The following is a 16,347-nucleotide window of genomic DNA, read 5'->3' as shown; positions in this document are numbered from 1 at the left end:
GCAGATAAAGTTGTAGTAGTTTTTGGCCAAGTACTCGGCCTGCGTCATTTGCGCCACTTCCATGTTTGGTCACATGGCCTAAAAGAACATGGACAAACCCGAGACATGGAAATGTATAGTGCAGTGGAAAAGACAAGCACCGCCAATTGTGTTGTTTTAACTACATCACGTGTTTTCCGTTTGAGTGCATTTACATATATCAGAAGCGAATCGGGTTAGCCGGAAATGGGACGAATTAAAACATCTCGTTCTAATCCATAAATCGCCTGTGTTCACATGTGAGGTTTGGTCGTTTTTATTGACTAAAAAACGTGGTATAATAAACAAAAATCTAAAAATAAACGAGATTCTGTTGAACTGAATACCGTTTGTGATGAAATCGGAGAAAAAAAACAAGAAAAAAACTAAAAAGATTAAGTGTGCTGGAATCCACTACATTGCGTGCAATGTGGACGGTCTACATCTAAAACAACTTTGAAACCTGTTAAGCAGTTATCGTTTAATGTTTATCATTTATCTATTGCAATGTGACAAACTAAAAAAACGCGCACCTAAAACCGGCATTCTTCTGTTCTCCAAGTGGATTGGATTTATCCAAGAGCGAGAGCAATTGAGCGCTCCGTCGCTCCTCTTTCGCAAAAAATGGAAGGAGCGATTAAGTGAAGCGAATTCGAATTCACTTCAATTGTTCATGTAAACGGGCTTATTCATATTTCCACACATAGCCTTGTTTACACAGCGTTATTAAACACTTTTTCTACATCAGTAGAACGCAATGGTTGCCAGCAGTGAAAGCATTGGACCGAAAGTAGCTGTGTGGAGTATGAACATTTTTATGTATATTTCAGTACAAACAGCCTTCAGTTGTAAAACTGTCAAGGGAGGCAAGGGAATGCATTAAGTTATGGCAGCATTTGTTGAGCAAACCGTTTACTAGCTTTTTTGCAAATAATGTCAAGGCCTTAAATCGTTCCCCTGTTTGCCTGGGTCAAACAAAAATGTCGGGTATATGATGTGCTATACTACGCCTTCATGCCACGCATTTGAGCTTGCTGTTTCTGCACTTTGAAAGTCTAAGATTATTATGAGAGCAGCAGACAGGGTTTACACACTGTTTCGACCTGTAAGGTCCAATCAGTGCAGTTGGTGACTGTGGCACAGGGCTAGCTGATAGACTAGCAGGCACATTAATTGTTATGGCTCTTTTGCACATATAATAAGTTTATTAATATAAAACGGTTATGTTTTTCTAATTTTCTTATGTAGGCTATATATTGTACATAGTCTATAGGCAATGGTATCTGTTACATTTTCTAATGTGCCACCTGCACAACTATCAAACGAGTCCGTAATTCAGGCGATATTCCTAAAATGCAAGGCAAGAGTAATTGAGGTAAAACCAGAATGTAATTTGCTTCCTACATGTTTTTAAAGTTATACTTTGCAAAAAATTTGCCAAATGTATTGTGCTACTGTTCTCGCCGGATAGAAGAAGAAAAATAAAAAACAATAAAATCTACAAAACTTTTATGCCAGAAGGCTGGTTCATTTAACATTTATGTATTGACTGCCAACTTATTATATTTAGCAGGCTTATTTCAACTATGTTATTTTTTTACATTTTATAGATATCAGAAAGCATTCAAGAAATTGATGAAAAGGAAATCAGGTTGGTGCAAAAACTCGGAAGCAGTTGCAATCACTGCATACAGTTGTAATGAGACCAAATGCATCCTTGGCGTTTTAAACAACCCATAGTTAGCTGTAATGATATCTAATGACCAAACCCCTTTTTTGTATAGATCACTCAAAGACAACGAAGAATATTGGAAAACACAAAAATCTTTCAAAGGAAGCCTTAAGGTGGAGCATTCTGTGGTACTTTTAAGCACGAACTTAAATTGGAAAATATTTGTTCATGAGAATAAAGTTTTGGATAAATAAGCTTCATTCTTTCATTGAATACACATATACATTGCAGCTTGGTGACCGCGTGGTAATAAAACTGAAGAAAAGACAACTTAAACAGAAGCAAGAACAAAGTGAACTTCCGTGGGATGAATTACTTGCCAGAGTTAGTAAACAGTCTTACTTAAATGTAATGTAAATATTGTCGTATTCAATCATAGGACATAGGAGAATTGGGAACAATTACCAGATTTTTACACGACGGTGCCTTGGAACCAATTGTATACTTTCCCTCTCAAGGAAGAAAGTAAGTTATTTCACGTGGAAATATACGGAAAGCAATAAAAGTTTGCTTTATTGTAGGTGGGCCTTGAACCCAGAAGTATTGTGCAATGTATCAGATGAATGTGATTCTGATGGCTCAAATAAGTACTCTTGCAATGGCTTAAAGGTTGATTGTTTTTTACTTTTTAACGAGGTTTCAATTTTCTTTTATACTTTGTCTTGCCATCAATACAAAACAAATATGATTTTGTCTGCCACGAAGTCATTTTGTGGTAAACATGTCCTCTAAACGCATGAGGTGAATTTACTTTTCTGATATTTCGGTGAGCAAACTCCTGGCGGGTAGGTTTTAAAACAATTTCCGAAATAACCTAATTCACAAATGGTCCATGTTTATATCCTTGTGTGTAACTTGCATTTCGTGAAATTGGCAACTGATTTTCAAAAAGCTAAATGTACCACAAACAGGATCGTTGGTAGCAAGTAGCACGATTGAACGATAAACGATATTTGAGATGACTAAACAGGTCAAAGCGGAGAGAACAAAAAATATTTATAATTTTCGTGTGGTCTAATTGTCTGTTTTTTGACATACTTGTGGTAAAAATGAGAACATAAATTTCCTGCTGCCAACTGGCCCGTTGGAATATTTTACAAATATCAGTACCCGACACTGTTTAATTAAGCAACGTATATTAATTTTTATTATTGCAGGTAGGGGACCATGTTAGCATGGCATTTGAACCTGGAATTGTACAGAATCTGCAAAACCCTCAAAAATGTCAATGGCAACAAATAGTAGCTGTAAGTAATTGTCTGTCATCTTTATGTACAGAACGCCGAGATTAAGTTTTTTCAGTTTCAAGAATTCTTGGGAAAAGTAATTTCATTTGATGTTAGTGGTTACGCTTATGTGAGCGTTGGAGACAAATGGAGGTAATAAAAGCGAGGTGTGTTTAAATATGTTAAGTAATATTTTGTCCACAATTTTTCCCTACATAAGACTTTATGTAATAGCAATTTTATGTGTTGCGGTGTCGTCTTTCAGCTTTCTCATTAACCCCACGCTGCTAAAGGCTACAAACGAAAAAAGGAAAAAGGAAATGGAGCCCAAACTAAAAATCATCCCAAACGCGGTTTGTGCTTTGTTTCATAGTGCTTTGTTTTAAGTGCGAAAAGTAACTTTCAGTAATAATTTAGTTTCAAAAAAAGTTCCCAGAGTACAGTGACGTGACCATCACCAGCGACCTTCTACAACAAGTTAGAAATCCCTCGTGGAAATATTCACTAACGCGGGTAAAATATATGTTTTTGGAAGAAAGGGTGTATTTTTGGAATCTTCTGTTACCTTTATGGCCAACAAAGACTTAGCAACAAACTCCTGCAAATAATCTGCGTTGTTTTATCTTTTTAGCGATACTGATGATGGCTGCAAGCACAGGCGAAATATATATATCTATGAAAAACGTCAAACATTTTTTTTAGAGGAGTTATTTTTACCTGTGTTTCAGATATTGGGTGCAAAAGGTAAAGTGACGTATCATGGAGTAAATGGTGAGATCGGAGTTAACATAAAGAACAAAACGTAATTAAGCAATCTAAATGTTGTTTTTTTCGTTTTTGCGCTGTTACGTAAGCTTTTATTTCAGATATATTTTGCCTCACACAATGTTGGAAAAACGAGACAAAAAAGACAAAAATAATCGAAAAGAAAAAAAGGAAAGTCACAATGCTCCCTATATCAACGAAATGTTTCCATATGCAGTGAGCTATGTTGTATAAAAATATGAAAACTACGATAACACTAAACTAAAAATTTGTCATTATCAGGTTGATGACTTGGTTTTATTAGGATTTGCCTATAAACCTTCATTTGCTACCTATTTGGACGGTTTAAGAATTCCACAGAATTTTGCTGATGTATAATGGTTTTGTATTTTGTTGTTTTACCACTTTATGCAAATACTGATCTAATCGCAACTGATGCCAGTAAACCTATTTAAATACTTTTAGGTTTGTCAAGGAGTGGGTACTTTCTTAGGCTACATTTCCCAAACCCAAGCGATAATATCATTAAACGGAGAGAAGTAAGTTCAATAATTAATATGTCTTCCAATATGCTAGCAAACTATTTCAGTATACTGTGCAAATACTCAGAATACAGGTAAATCCGTTCGACCTGATGCCATTGAAAAATGTACCGGAAGCATCCGCATTACGTAAGCAAATCGATTCGGAGAATAAAAAGCAAGACGCTTTGAAAGTAAAGCTTAGTACAACATGTATATTACTGCACGTGTTTGCATATTCTTGATTTGTCGTAGGTGGGGCATGACGTGGTGTTGCATGTAGATCCAAATGTGGTACTGTGGTATCTGCTTCAAGGAAGAAGTATACATGAGTCGAAACATGTAAATCATAGTTTTAGTCACGCCGACTCCAGATTTCTCAACACATTTCCCTGTTTTATTTTAGATCATTGCGTCCCGTTTTAAACTGGTGGCATTTGATGACGACAAGGATTTAGCCGTACTACAATTGGAAGAAAAGTTCTATACCGTTGAATCACGATATGTGATCGCATGTAATGATTTGCAAAAGGTATGACACAGAAAGCAGTTATTATTGAACGAATACAATTCAAAGGCCGTTTAGTCTTCTTTTGCAGCGAATCCTGCTATCGCACACTTCCATGAAGCTATTGAAAAGGTGGTAGTAAACGACATTAGTGAATGTGTAGAGGTGGTGCACAAAGTCCAAGAAATATTAAACCGTCTAAAAAGTAGGCTTTGGAACTGATTCTGCTATTGTTGCAAGATTTTAACGAACTTATAATAATAATATATATATATATATTTAGTTTCCTTTGAAAAACCGCATATACTTGCCATTGCTGGAAGGTCAATTGCATGTTTTTCTCTTCAAGTTACTTCAAACAGTTCAGTTGTTTCGGAACTCGAAGGCTAGTTGATTCTAATATTTTTTTCTGGTGTTTTTTAAATTTAGCACTAACAAGGATTTCAGGTTTAAGTGCATAAAGGGCCCACTGTATATTTTTCTAAACCTACGAGGAAAATGTGTTTGTAACGTGACGACATTTTACAGCGCAATTGAAGAACGAAATGACTTGTGAAGTGTCAAAAAACCACTCAACACTGATGGTCCTCACAACTGTTTCCAAACTAGTTGAGGTCAATGTTTGTGATATTTGTTGATACATTTCTTCGAAAAACGTTTGAGTTGGTAAACAACCACCCTGGGTTTATTAAAATTTAATTTATCGAGCTTAGCAACTGGAACTCATAAAAGTAAGTTGAAACTTGCCTGAACAGCTAAAGTTTTCTTAAGCAACAGCGCAACAAATTGGAAAGATATACTCTTTCCATGTATCACGATTTTATGTTCTGAATATGGAAATTTTTTAAAGACCCAAAGGATATTATACAATTACTTGTTTCATCGGTAAATTAAAAAATAGGTAAATATGGAATTGACTGAAGTAGCAGATGAAGACGGTCCAAGCCTGAGAGAAATAGAAGCTAATAACCATTCGGAACAAACCAAGAATTTGTCGTCAGACAACATCGAAAATCAACCTGGTACATTTTCGTCAGTAGAAACTGCAGGGTCTGTGTCGCAAACCAATGAAAGTAAGTTAAAAAAAACACCAAACTGTGTGATTTGATGGCAAACATTTTCAATTAGAACAGTATTGTTTGTCGTATGTAAGGGTTTGATGTCAAACAAATGAGTAAAAATATAAAATAAATGGCGTGGATGTCTAACATTGCTTTGATATAAAGATCTGGGTTTCAATTTTAAGAAATAGTGTGATTATCACCATTAACTTACATATTTTTGGATGTTCGAAACGACTAAACATCTCACACAACCCATAGGTTGCCAGTAACCCCGTTTTCACAGATGTTTCTCAGGAAGCGATTGAGGAAGATGCTGGGCCACCTACTGGTGATTTAATTGCCTGTGAAGATGAAACTGTTCCTTTCGAGACCAATTACTCAAATGCAACCCAAAATCATACGGCAACATCCAATAATGGCACAATTCATCAAAATGTGTCTTTTGATAGATCTACTAAAGAAATAATTATCCAATGTCAGTTAGACCAAAGAACACCAGACGAACCACCTGACTCTGAGGTTGTACAAACAGCTTTTTCTACATTTAATCGGCAAAACAGCGAGATGCAAGGAAACTATCCGAGAAATACATACAACATATTTAATCCATCACAATGCAACTTTGGTGAATTTTCTTAAATGCAATTCCTCGTAAATTTATTGGTAGTAGGCTATGCTGTACATAAAAGTATGTATGTCTTTAGCAGTTTGTCTATAGTTTCACTGTACTCTTTTGATGTCGTAGCTTCTACGCTTACTACTGAAAATTGTTTTAAATGCAAATAGGACAACAACTTTACTGACCACCAAAACACAAACATTAATATGTGATAATGTGTACATTTTCTGACAGTATACAACAACCTTTTATAACTGCTGCGCCTCCTGCAGTACGCATTTGCCCAGCACGTGAGCTCACAAATCGAGTTACTGCATACGACAATACCTGGATTTCGGTACAAGAAGTTTCTCGGGCAATAACGTTACGTCAGTCGTCCATTGTTTGCTACAGTGAAATTTTTCGCTTCCTTTGTAATTTGTGCCTACTTGCCGATCTGCTGCAATACCTATGCACACTTTTACAGCAATAGCAAATAATGCGTGTGTAAATAACTCGAAGTGTTTCTGAGATATTTAACAGTGTCTCGATGGCCTGAGCGGTTATTGAGTCTCTTCGATTGTTAAATCTGCTTCTGCCTCGTTCTCACCAGCAAACCGCTGATTCCAAATAAACAGTTTATTATCAGGCTATGGGAATAAATCCCAAGCCGGCGAATAGCTTGTTGAGTCTCAGTAATATTAGCAGTGTTACAGTAATACGATAAAACAAGTAGAATCGAATGGAATCAAATAGAATCAAGTAGAATCAAATAGAATGAATTTACCGGTCTAAACTGGGCTCTTTAACGCTCTCCATTATGAGAGCTGATTGGTCAATAATGTCACGTGATATCATGAGGCGCTTGAAGTAATATATTGCAGGAACATAAAATACAGTACACATCAATGTTATCCGTGGGAGCGGATATAGATGATTCACGCGTGCTGTACTAGCAGTCGCTTGTTCACACATTCTGTTGCACACTAGCTGAAGGAGTTGATCCTCCTTGTATTATTTTACTCGAGAACATTCGATGAATTTATCATATGGGCCGCAGTATGGGATTGTGCAAGCGCTGGCCTCTGTGACGTATGTTACACGTGACAGCAAATCCTTGCACTGAGGAAAATTTAGAATGCGGAAACTCCGGCTGCACCTTGTTGTATTAAGTTCTGCTGCATTGCGAATTTTTGATTTTTATCATGCTTATATACAAGTACAAGCGAATGTTTTACCACCATAGATGCAGGTACATATAACTCCTTCAATGGCTAATTAGAAAATCTGAAACTTAACACGTAACTGAAACTAAACTATTTATAGTGACTACAAAGGCAATGAGTTCAACGTAATTCAATTTGGTGATAATTATCCTTTCAAACTCACTAAGTGACTTTTAGCCTGTGTTAGTCCGTTACTTGTTTGTTTTTGTTGTAACTATTCAGGCAACAGGAGTCGCAAACGTTATGTTAATAAAGGTTAAGTGCGTTTACTGACTGGTAGCTGTCTTGTCATGAAAATAGTCATGAGAAAAGACTTCCACGTTATGGTATCTCTGAGTCGCCATTGGTTGTATCAAGCTGAGAATCGATCACTTTGTAAAGTGTTTATCTTCGTTTACTTTGCGTTCTTGGCCTCTACTATGATACTATGATTTATCGGGTTTGATGGCCCGTGCGAAATACATCTGATTAAACTAACTGGTTTCAATGATGACCTCCAGTGATTTAACAGAACGCAAGCAATCACAAGACACAAAAAGTTATGAGACATTTTGCATTTGTACAGAACGAGCGCGACGATGCACGTTTCGGTAAAAATAAACTTTAATTAACCCCTTAAAGCTGACTTGCTGAAACGAGTTTGGGAATTTTCATTCTCACAGAAATCCACAGCAGAATTCAGCAAATTTAGCGCGAGTCTCACGAGTTTCAAGGAACTTCTTCGAATTGTTTCCCGCTTGGCTGAGGTCTTTCAATGTTCCCAGTCAAAAGGCTTTGTTTAATCAAAAACACTTTATTATTCTTGTCGAGCACAGTTATAAATGAAGCAAACAAAACTGAACGTAAGGCAAATACACATGAAATGTTATGTGACAGCTTTGCTTCAAATAAAAAGCCAACAAAACACAATCAAAGCAAACATTCGAGCAATAAAAGTTTCGTTCATTGCTTTCGAAAGGGGAGTGGAAAGTCTGTTGACAGGTACTGAGATAAATTTTCAAAAGCAATTGTTAAATTCGAAAGCAGTTGTGTTGACTGAGTCAAAAAGGCTACACATCTGGCAATTGCAGAACTGCTAAAAAAACCAAACGCATCGTCATTCGTTCATAAACAGAGAACAACCAATATCCCACGGGACATTAAAAGTTATCAGTCAAAATGTCAAAGGAGCTTCGCTTCATTAACTCGCATTGTCGACCGACTCCCACACAGCACAATATATCACCAGCCGAATGCGATAAAATTGCCAGCGGGACTCCATAGGAAACGGCGCATTGGAACGCCTATTCGTTTCGCAGTTTAAAAAAGCCAAATCCCTCATAAGAAAACGGTTTTTACAGTCCAACTTCAAACATACGGTAGTATCAAATTGAAAAATTTCATAATAATTGAAGTTAACACAAACATACGACAGCCGATTAACCTGTTTGTGGACTGGTTACACCGAATGGAAAGCAGCGTATTGAAACGTCTATTCCTTGGCCACATTGAAGCCAATGCCCTTAAATTAAAACGGTTTTTACATTCCGATTTTGAATAGACTGTAGTATCACGTTGCAAAATTTGAGTAAATTTAAAGTTAAAACAAACAATTGACAGCCTGTTAATGTTTTTTATTTTAATACAATGTGAAAGAAAAATACAAGAAAAGAACGTTTTGGTTATGTATGCCACAGTCAGAGAGTTAGTTTTTTGCATTGAAAGCATGTGCCATCATCATTTTGGCAATCTGGCATGAAGTAAAAGTACAGCACTACACATATAAAAAATAAGGAAGGAATGTTTAGCATATATGAAGCAAAGTCACAAAAAAGAATACTTGATGCATAAAACATGCAGCACCAGTTTAGCAATTTGTTTTGAATTAATAGTACAGCACTAAACATATAAAAAAATAAGAAAGGAATGTTTGGCATATATGAAGCAAAGTCACAAAAAAGAATACTTGATGCATAAAACATGCAGCACCAGTTTAGCAATTTGTTTTGAATTAAAAGTACAGCACTAAACATATAAAAAAATAAGAAAGGAATGTTTAGCATATATGAAGCAAAGTCACAAAAAAGAATACTTGATGCATAAAACATGCAGCACCAGTTTAGCAATTTGTTTTGAATTAAAAGTACAGCACTAAACATATAAAAAAATAAGAAAGGAATGTTTAGCATATATGAAGCAAAGTCACAAAAAAGAATACTTGATGCATAAAACATGCAGCACCAGTTTAGCAATTTGTTTTGAATTAAAAGTACAGCACTAAACATATAAAAAAATAAGAAAGGAATGTTTAGCATATATGAAGCAAAGTCACAAAAAAGAATACTTGATGCATAAAACATGCAGCACCAGTTTAGCAATTTGTTTTGAATTAAAAGTACAGCACTAAACATATAAAAAAATAAGAAAGGAATGTTTAGCATATATGAAGCAAAGTCACAAAAAAGAATACTTGATGCATAAAACATGCAGCACCAGTTTAGCAATTTGTTTTGAATTAAAAGTACAGCACTAAACATATAAAAAAATAAGAAAGGAATGTTTAGCATATATGAAGCAAAGTCACAAAAAAGAATACTTGATGCATAAAACATGCAGCACCAGTTTAGCAATTTGTTTTGAATTAAAAGTACAGCACTAAACATATAAAAAAATAAGAAAGGAATGTTTGGCATATATGAAGCAAAGTCACAAAAAAGAATACTTGATGCATAAAACATGCAGCACCAGTTTAGCAATTTGTTTTGAATTAAAAGTACAGCACTAAACATATAAAAAAATAAGAAAGGAATGTTTAGCATATATGAAGCAAAGTCACAAAAAAGAATACTTGATGCATAAAACATGCAGCACCAGTTTAGCAATTTGTTTTGAATTAAAAGTACAGCACTAAACATATAAAAAAATAAGAAAGGAATGTTTAGCATATATGAAGCAAAGTCACAAAAAAGAATACTTGATGCATAAAACATGCAGCACCAGTTTAGCAATTTGTTTTGAATTAAAAGTACAGCACTAAACATATAAAAAAATAAGAAAGGAATGTTTAGCATATATGAAGCAAAGTCACAAAAAAGAATACTTGATGCATAAAACATGCAGCACCAGTTTAGCAATTTGTTTTTGAATTAAAAGTACAGCACTAAACATATAAAAAAATAAGAAAGGAATGTTTAGCATATATGAAGCAAAGTCACAAAAAAGAATACTTGATGCATAAAACATGCAGCACCAGTTTAGCAATTTGTTTTGAATTAAAAGTACAGCACTAAACATATAAAAAAATAAGAAAGGAATGTTTAGCATATATGAAGCAAAGTCACAAAAAAGAATACTTGATGCATAAAACATGCAGCACCAGTTTAGCAATTTGTTTTTGAATTAAAAGTACAGCACTAAACATATAAAAAAATAAGAAAGGAATGTTTAGCATATATGAAGCAAAGTCACAAAAAAGAATACTTGATGCATAAAACATGCAGCACCAGTTTAGCAATTTGTTTTGAATTAAAAGTACAGCACTAAACATATAAAAAAATAAGAAAGGAATGTTTAGCATATATGAAGCAAAGTCACAAAAAAGAATACTTGATGCATAAAACATGCAGCACCAGTTTAGCAATTTGTTTTGAATTAAAAGTACAGCACTAAACATATAAAAAAATAAGAAAGGAATGTTTAGCATATATGAAGCAAAGTCACAAAAAAGAATACTTGATGCATAAAACATGCAGCACCAGTTTAGCAATTTGTTTTGAATTAAAAGTACAGCACTAAACATATAAAAAAATAAGAAAGGAATGTTTAGCATATATGAAGCAAAGTAACAAAAAAAAATACTTGATGCATAAAACATGCAGCACCAGTTTGGCAATTTGTTTTGAATTAAAAGTACAGCACTAAACATATAAAAAAATAAGAAAGGAATGTTTAGCATATATGAAGCAAAGTCACAAAAAAAAATACTTGATGCATAAAACATGCAGCACCAGTTTGGCAATTTGTTTTTGAATTAAAAGTACAGCACTAAACATATAAAAAAATAAGAAAGGAATGTTTAGCATATATGAAGCAAAGTAACAAAAAAAAATACTTGATGCATAAAACATGCAGCACCAGTTTGGCAATTTGTTTTTGAATTAAAAGTCATCTTCAGATCTCTGTTCATTCTTTTTTCTTTTAGATCCTAAAACAGCTTGTTTTAGCATTTATGTGACAACATTTTTTTTTAAAATAAGCAATAATTTAAACAAGACTTTTATTTCAAACTTTTTGGGTTATTCCTTTGACATTCTTGTTTACCAAATGTACTTAAACTGCGCAAGACAACAACATAGTCTACTATGCAGCGCACAAAAATGTTTTTGAAACTTTTAGATATACCTGGTAATTTCTTGCTTGGTGTGGCAGCTGAAGCAGAATTTGAGTTTCTGCGAATTCTTTTTATTGGAGATACTGGAAAACAATAACAAACTATTTATCTGGGCTAAATTACAGTCAAATTTTGGTTACTATTTTACTGTTAATTGTTTTACCAATCCTAGAGCTCCAAAAGGAGAAAAAGACGATCACACCAGTATAAGATCTTCATTAAAGAAATATTAATTTCGCCTATTGGCATCTTATTGTTTTACCAATTGTGCAAAACATAAAAAACACTGTTTCCCAACAAGTGCCATGTATTGGTACTGGTCGTATTTTTCTTTTAACGGACCCCTATTAAATTTATAAATTACCTGTGGGTTGATGCTGATTGGCTTGAAAAGGTTGACTCTCTACTCCGAACAGCTCTGTGGCTGTGGTGTGGTCTTTTTCTTGAAAAATATCAAAAAGATTAATAATTTTGTTTTTGTTTCACATCATTCAGTCCTTTTTTAAACAGCTTTACCTGTGGGTTGATGGTGATCGGCTTGAAGAGGTTGACTCTCTACTCCGTACAGGTTTGTGGCTGTGATGTGGTCTTTTTCTTTAAAAATATCAAAAAGATCAATAATTTTGTTATTGTTTGACGTCATTAAGTCCGTTTTTGAACAGCTTTACCTGTGGGTTGATGGTGATTGGCTTGAAGAGGTTGACTCTCTACTCCGTACAGGTTTGTGGCTGTGGTGTGACCTTTTTCTTGAAAAAAAACAAAAATATTGATAATTTTGTTATTGTTTGACATTATTTAGTCCGTTTTTGAACAGCTTTACCTGTGGGTTGATGGTGATTGGCTTGAAGAGGTTGACTCTCTACTCCGTACAGGTTTGTGGCTGTGGTGTGGCCTTTTTCTTTAAAAATATCAAAAAACATCAATAATTTTGTTATTGTTTGATATCATTTAGTCCTTTTTTTAACAGCTTTACCTGTGGGTTGATGGTGATCGACTTGAAGAGGTTGACTCTCTACTCCGCACAGCTATGCGGCTGTGGTGTGGTCTTTTTCTTGAAAAATATCGAAAACATTGTCCGGATGAGATGGGGTTGATATCACTCATCCATCCACTTTCCCTTTGTGGTCTTTTTTATTGAAGAGAAAATGTTGCAAGCAAACAAAAAAAGAACTTGATCATGTTGCACTTTTCAACAAGTTTCAAACATGATAGTTTTAAGCTGACATTTTGTTAAAATTTCACATCAACTTAGGGTGTTATTAGAATAATGATCCTTGACATGCTAGGAGACTTACTTATGTCCTTCTTGAGAAAAATAATCTCAAAAAGATCAATCAGCAAGCAAAAAAATATGAATTGAACTCTCATTAAAATTAACATTGTTATGTTATCTTGGGCCAATTGGATTAGTGAAATTCTTACCCAAATGTACTTGGAAAACCTTTATCTGATTCCATATCTGACAAAGTTAGTCAGGCAATGTTAAAATCAGTGACAATAAGAAACACTAAGAATTCTGATTTCAGAAGCGAGTATTGTTGATAAATTAATGTGGGTGCTATGTTTTACAAATATGTTACACAAACGCACACTTATTTATTTAAAAATGAAAATAACAATTTATCTGGGGTGTGATATAGTTAAATAAATGAGCTGCAAACATTGCCACATTATGCTCAATATCTTTGTATATATCTGATAAGCTGTAAGTTGCTGACTAACAAATTAGGCTGATAGTTTGTCTCAAGACTATTAAACAAAGGCAATCGTCATATTATAATGTTCCGTTAGTGGGTTAAATGAAATACGCGACATACCGAAATACCATTATTCATAATATTGCTACACAACTATCCATAGAAACATACATTATTACAACACAAAAGATATGACTGCTCTTGCATGACCACGCCAACATCACCGAAAGTCTTTAAGTGACGATTTTAGTTATTATAACGAAAATAACGTTCATTGCCATTGCTCAGGCATAATTAAGTTTTGTCATAATATGTTCACTAAGCTGTAACGACCGTCACAATTCAACATAACTAATATACTTTACTAATTAATGTAAACACCACTCCAAAAACATCACAAATGACGATAAACTTGTCATCAACCACAAAGAACAACATTTTTTTATTCCACTACAATCCTCTACCGCCACCGCATGTTAGTTTTTAAAAAACTTATTTTGTTTGCTTTATCTGAAATCCTTGAAAAAAACATGTTTACGCAAAAAGCAAGTATTTCAAGAAGGGCAAAAGTGTTAGTTTTATTTTGAAATAAATTTTCTCGAAACAAATTTTTCTTGAAACGATTTTTGCATTTTGAATAAAAAAAAAATGGTTCCTGCCGTGTAGTATAGGGCACGCTATATCACAAATACCTCAAAAAACGCTGGAATATTTTATTTGCTATCTATTATCGTGCAATACATTTTATGGCAGCACTGAAGATAGAAGGTACATCAGTTAAAGTGAAACAAACGTTTTGTTGGCAACGTTTTTTACAGCAAAAAGATTCGCCGGTCCGTCGCATTTTGGTTAAAAACACTTTGCATAAAATGCGCTACAGAATATGGCACCATGCCATTTATCCTTTCAAAACAACACGCAAAACGTAGCTACATGATGTTACCGTAATTACAGCTTTGCAGGTTAGGAAAAGTTTCTGAACAATTACTTCTTTGCTTATTGCTAGAGACTGCATTTCATTTCTAATATCTCCAAAAAACTAAAACACGTACATAAGGTATCTAGTAATTCAAGCATGCTTATTATATAAACTACTCGAAGCAAACAAAATAGTTCCAAACCGAAAAGAATTTCGACAAGAGTTGATTCTTCATTACGACAGTGTAGCAACCTTGTTACACAATAGCTACCCAAAATGGCTCAGGCTGGGACGACAAACAGTTCGTCCGACGCCCAACTCGCAAGCTTCAAGACAAATCGACTAATGTATAACAGGAATTTGATCTTTTTCACTTGACCTTCAAAATTTTTTTAACAACACTACGATCCATAATGTACTGGCATTTCTGCCACTTTGCTATTCCTAAATATTTTGCTGGAGTGAGCGCTGCCACCATAAATTATATCCGCCACTACGAAACCTTTGTTTCTATTTGTCCCAAACAAACATGATTTCGTCACATACAACCATGGGTGTTTCAATGCACGTGACTAGATGCGCATTAGCGGATCAAAATTTCAAAAACTATTCTCAGTACGTTGGCGCTAACTATCTTAAAAATAGGCAAAACGTCACGTACACTAGACTCGAGAGAGAGAGAGGGAAAAAAGGCTAAATCCGCTTCGGCACAGCCTGCCGGCAAAACACAAGCGCTACACAGCTCCCCTCCAAAAAGGGATGTGGGGTAGATGGTCATCTCAAAAACATACACATAAAATAAATTATTGCCTCTTCGGAGATCGCCCTCTGCGGGGTGGTTGGTCCAAAGCTGACACAACGTGGTAGTACAAAGTCTCGTCGGCCGAGCTGTTTTAAGTGCAAATTGTGCCCCTTCTAGGCTAAACCAAATACAAGGCTAAGTGGTCCAAAAAAGTTACATATCACAAGACTCACCTGGAAGTGTGATTGGGAACATCAGATCACTTCACAGCAAAATAGAGCTTTTGTAACTAATAACTTGAAAGTTTTGGATATATCACATAAAGATGGGTGTCCCAAGCTACAGTTTTTTGTAGTAATTTACTATAGTCGTTATGTAAAATTTTCAACCATACTTGACAGAGCACAGTGGCCCTACGTGTCCAGGATAATACAAAAAACTCATGATTTTTGGATGTCGCTATCACCCGTCAAGAAAACAAAAACGCTTCCACATGATGCAATGCCAGTGAAACCTGAAAATGTCATGTATAATAAACATGCAACTCGTCTATGCTTGACTGACTCCCAGCAAAGTTCTTCAATATTTAAATCCCACCACTTCTTAAAACGCATTAAACGTTGCAACAATAAACGCGAATTGTACCGCTACAGTTGTAACCGGTATTGGTGGCAAAAAGTAGCAAAACGACAACATACAATAACCACAACAAATTTGCAATATCTTTTGCAACCCTTTCAGGTAACTACTGAAATGCCGCAATGAAAAACTAGTAGGTATTTCTTTTTCCGTCCCCAAACCTACTTCCCTTTCGCGCAAACCAGCTCTGTCGAAATTAAGGATACGCTTGACTGCATGACATGGGCGACTGAACAAAACTACGTTCAAAATTAAATTCCACGTCGCACCTTGCGCAGATGGACTTTCTCGGTCACGAGCATATACCACCAACACGTCAACGT

General features: G+C 35.0%; 1 protein-coding gene across 1 annotated transcript; it reads right to left on the bottom strand.

The window, feature by feature from the left end:
• Positions 1-11,476: 11,476 nt before the first annotated feature.
• Positions 11,477-16,168, bottom strand: LOC145907997 (uncharacterized). Its single transcript, XM_082995168.1, has 8 exons — positions 13,450-16,168; positions 13,001-13,153; positions 12,848-12,925; positions 12,696-12,773; positions 12,544-12,621; positions 12,392-12,469; positions 12,039-12,110; positions 11,477-11,841 (listed from the first exon to the last, which is right to left on the bottom strand). The coding sequence occupies exons 1-8, from the start codon at positions 13,482-13,484 to the stop codon at positions 11,835-11,837; spliced, it is 579 nt and encodes a 192-aa protein (XP_082851294.1). The 5' UTR covers positions 13,485-16,168; the 3' UTR covers positions 11,477-11,834.
• Positions 16,169-16,347: the final 179 nt, after the last annotated feature.

Source organism: Ascidia mentula, chromosome 7, assembly GCF_947561715.1.
Source record: "Ascidia mentula chromosome 7, kaAscMent1.1, whole genome shotgun sequence".
NCBI classification, from domain to species: domain Eukaryota; kingdom Metazoa; phylum Chordata; class Ascidiacea; order Phlebobranchia; family Ascidiidae; genus Ascidia; species Ascidia mentula.
The sequence above is the reverse complement of the archived record's forward strand: the minus strand, read 5'-3'. Positions and strand labels throughout refer to the sequence as shown.

Excerpts from the sequence above, each read along its gene's own strand:
- LOC145907997 (XM_082995168.1), bottom strand. The coding sequence starts at position 13,484 with ATGGAATCAGATAAAGGTTTTCCAAGTACATTTGG. Across the intron at positions 12,926-13,000 it reads CGATCACCATCAACCCACAG|AAAAAGGCCACACCACAGCC; the intron begins GTAAAGCTGTTA and ends ATATTTTTAAAG. Across the intron at positions 12,622-12,695 it reads CAATCACCATCAACCCACAG|AAAAAGACCACATCACAGCC; the intron begins GTAAAGCTGTTC and ends ATATTTTTAAAG.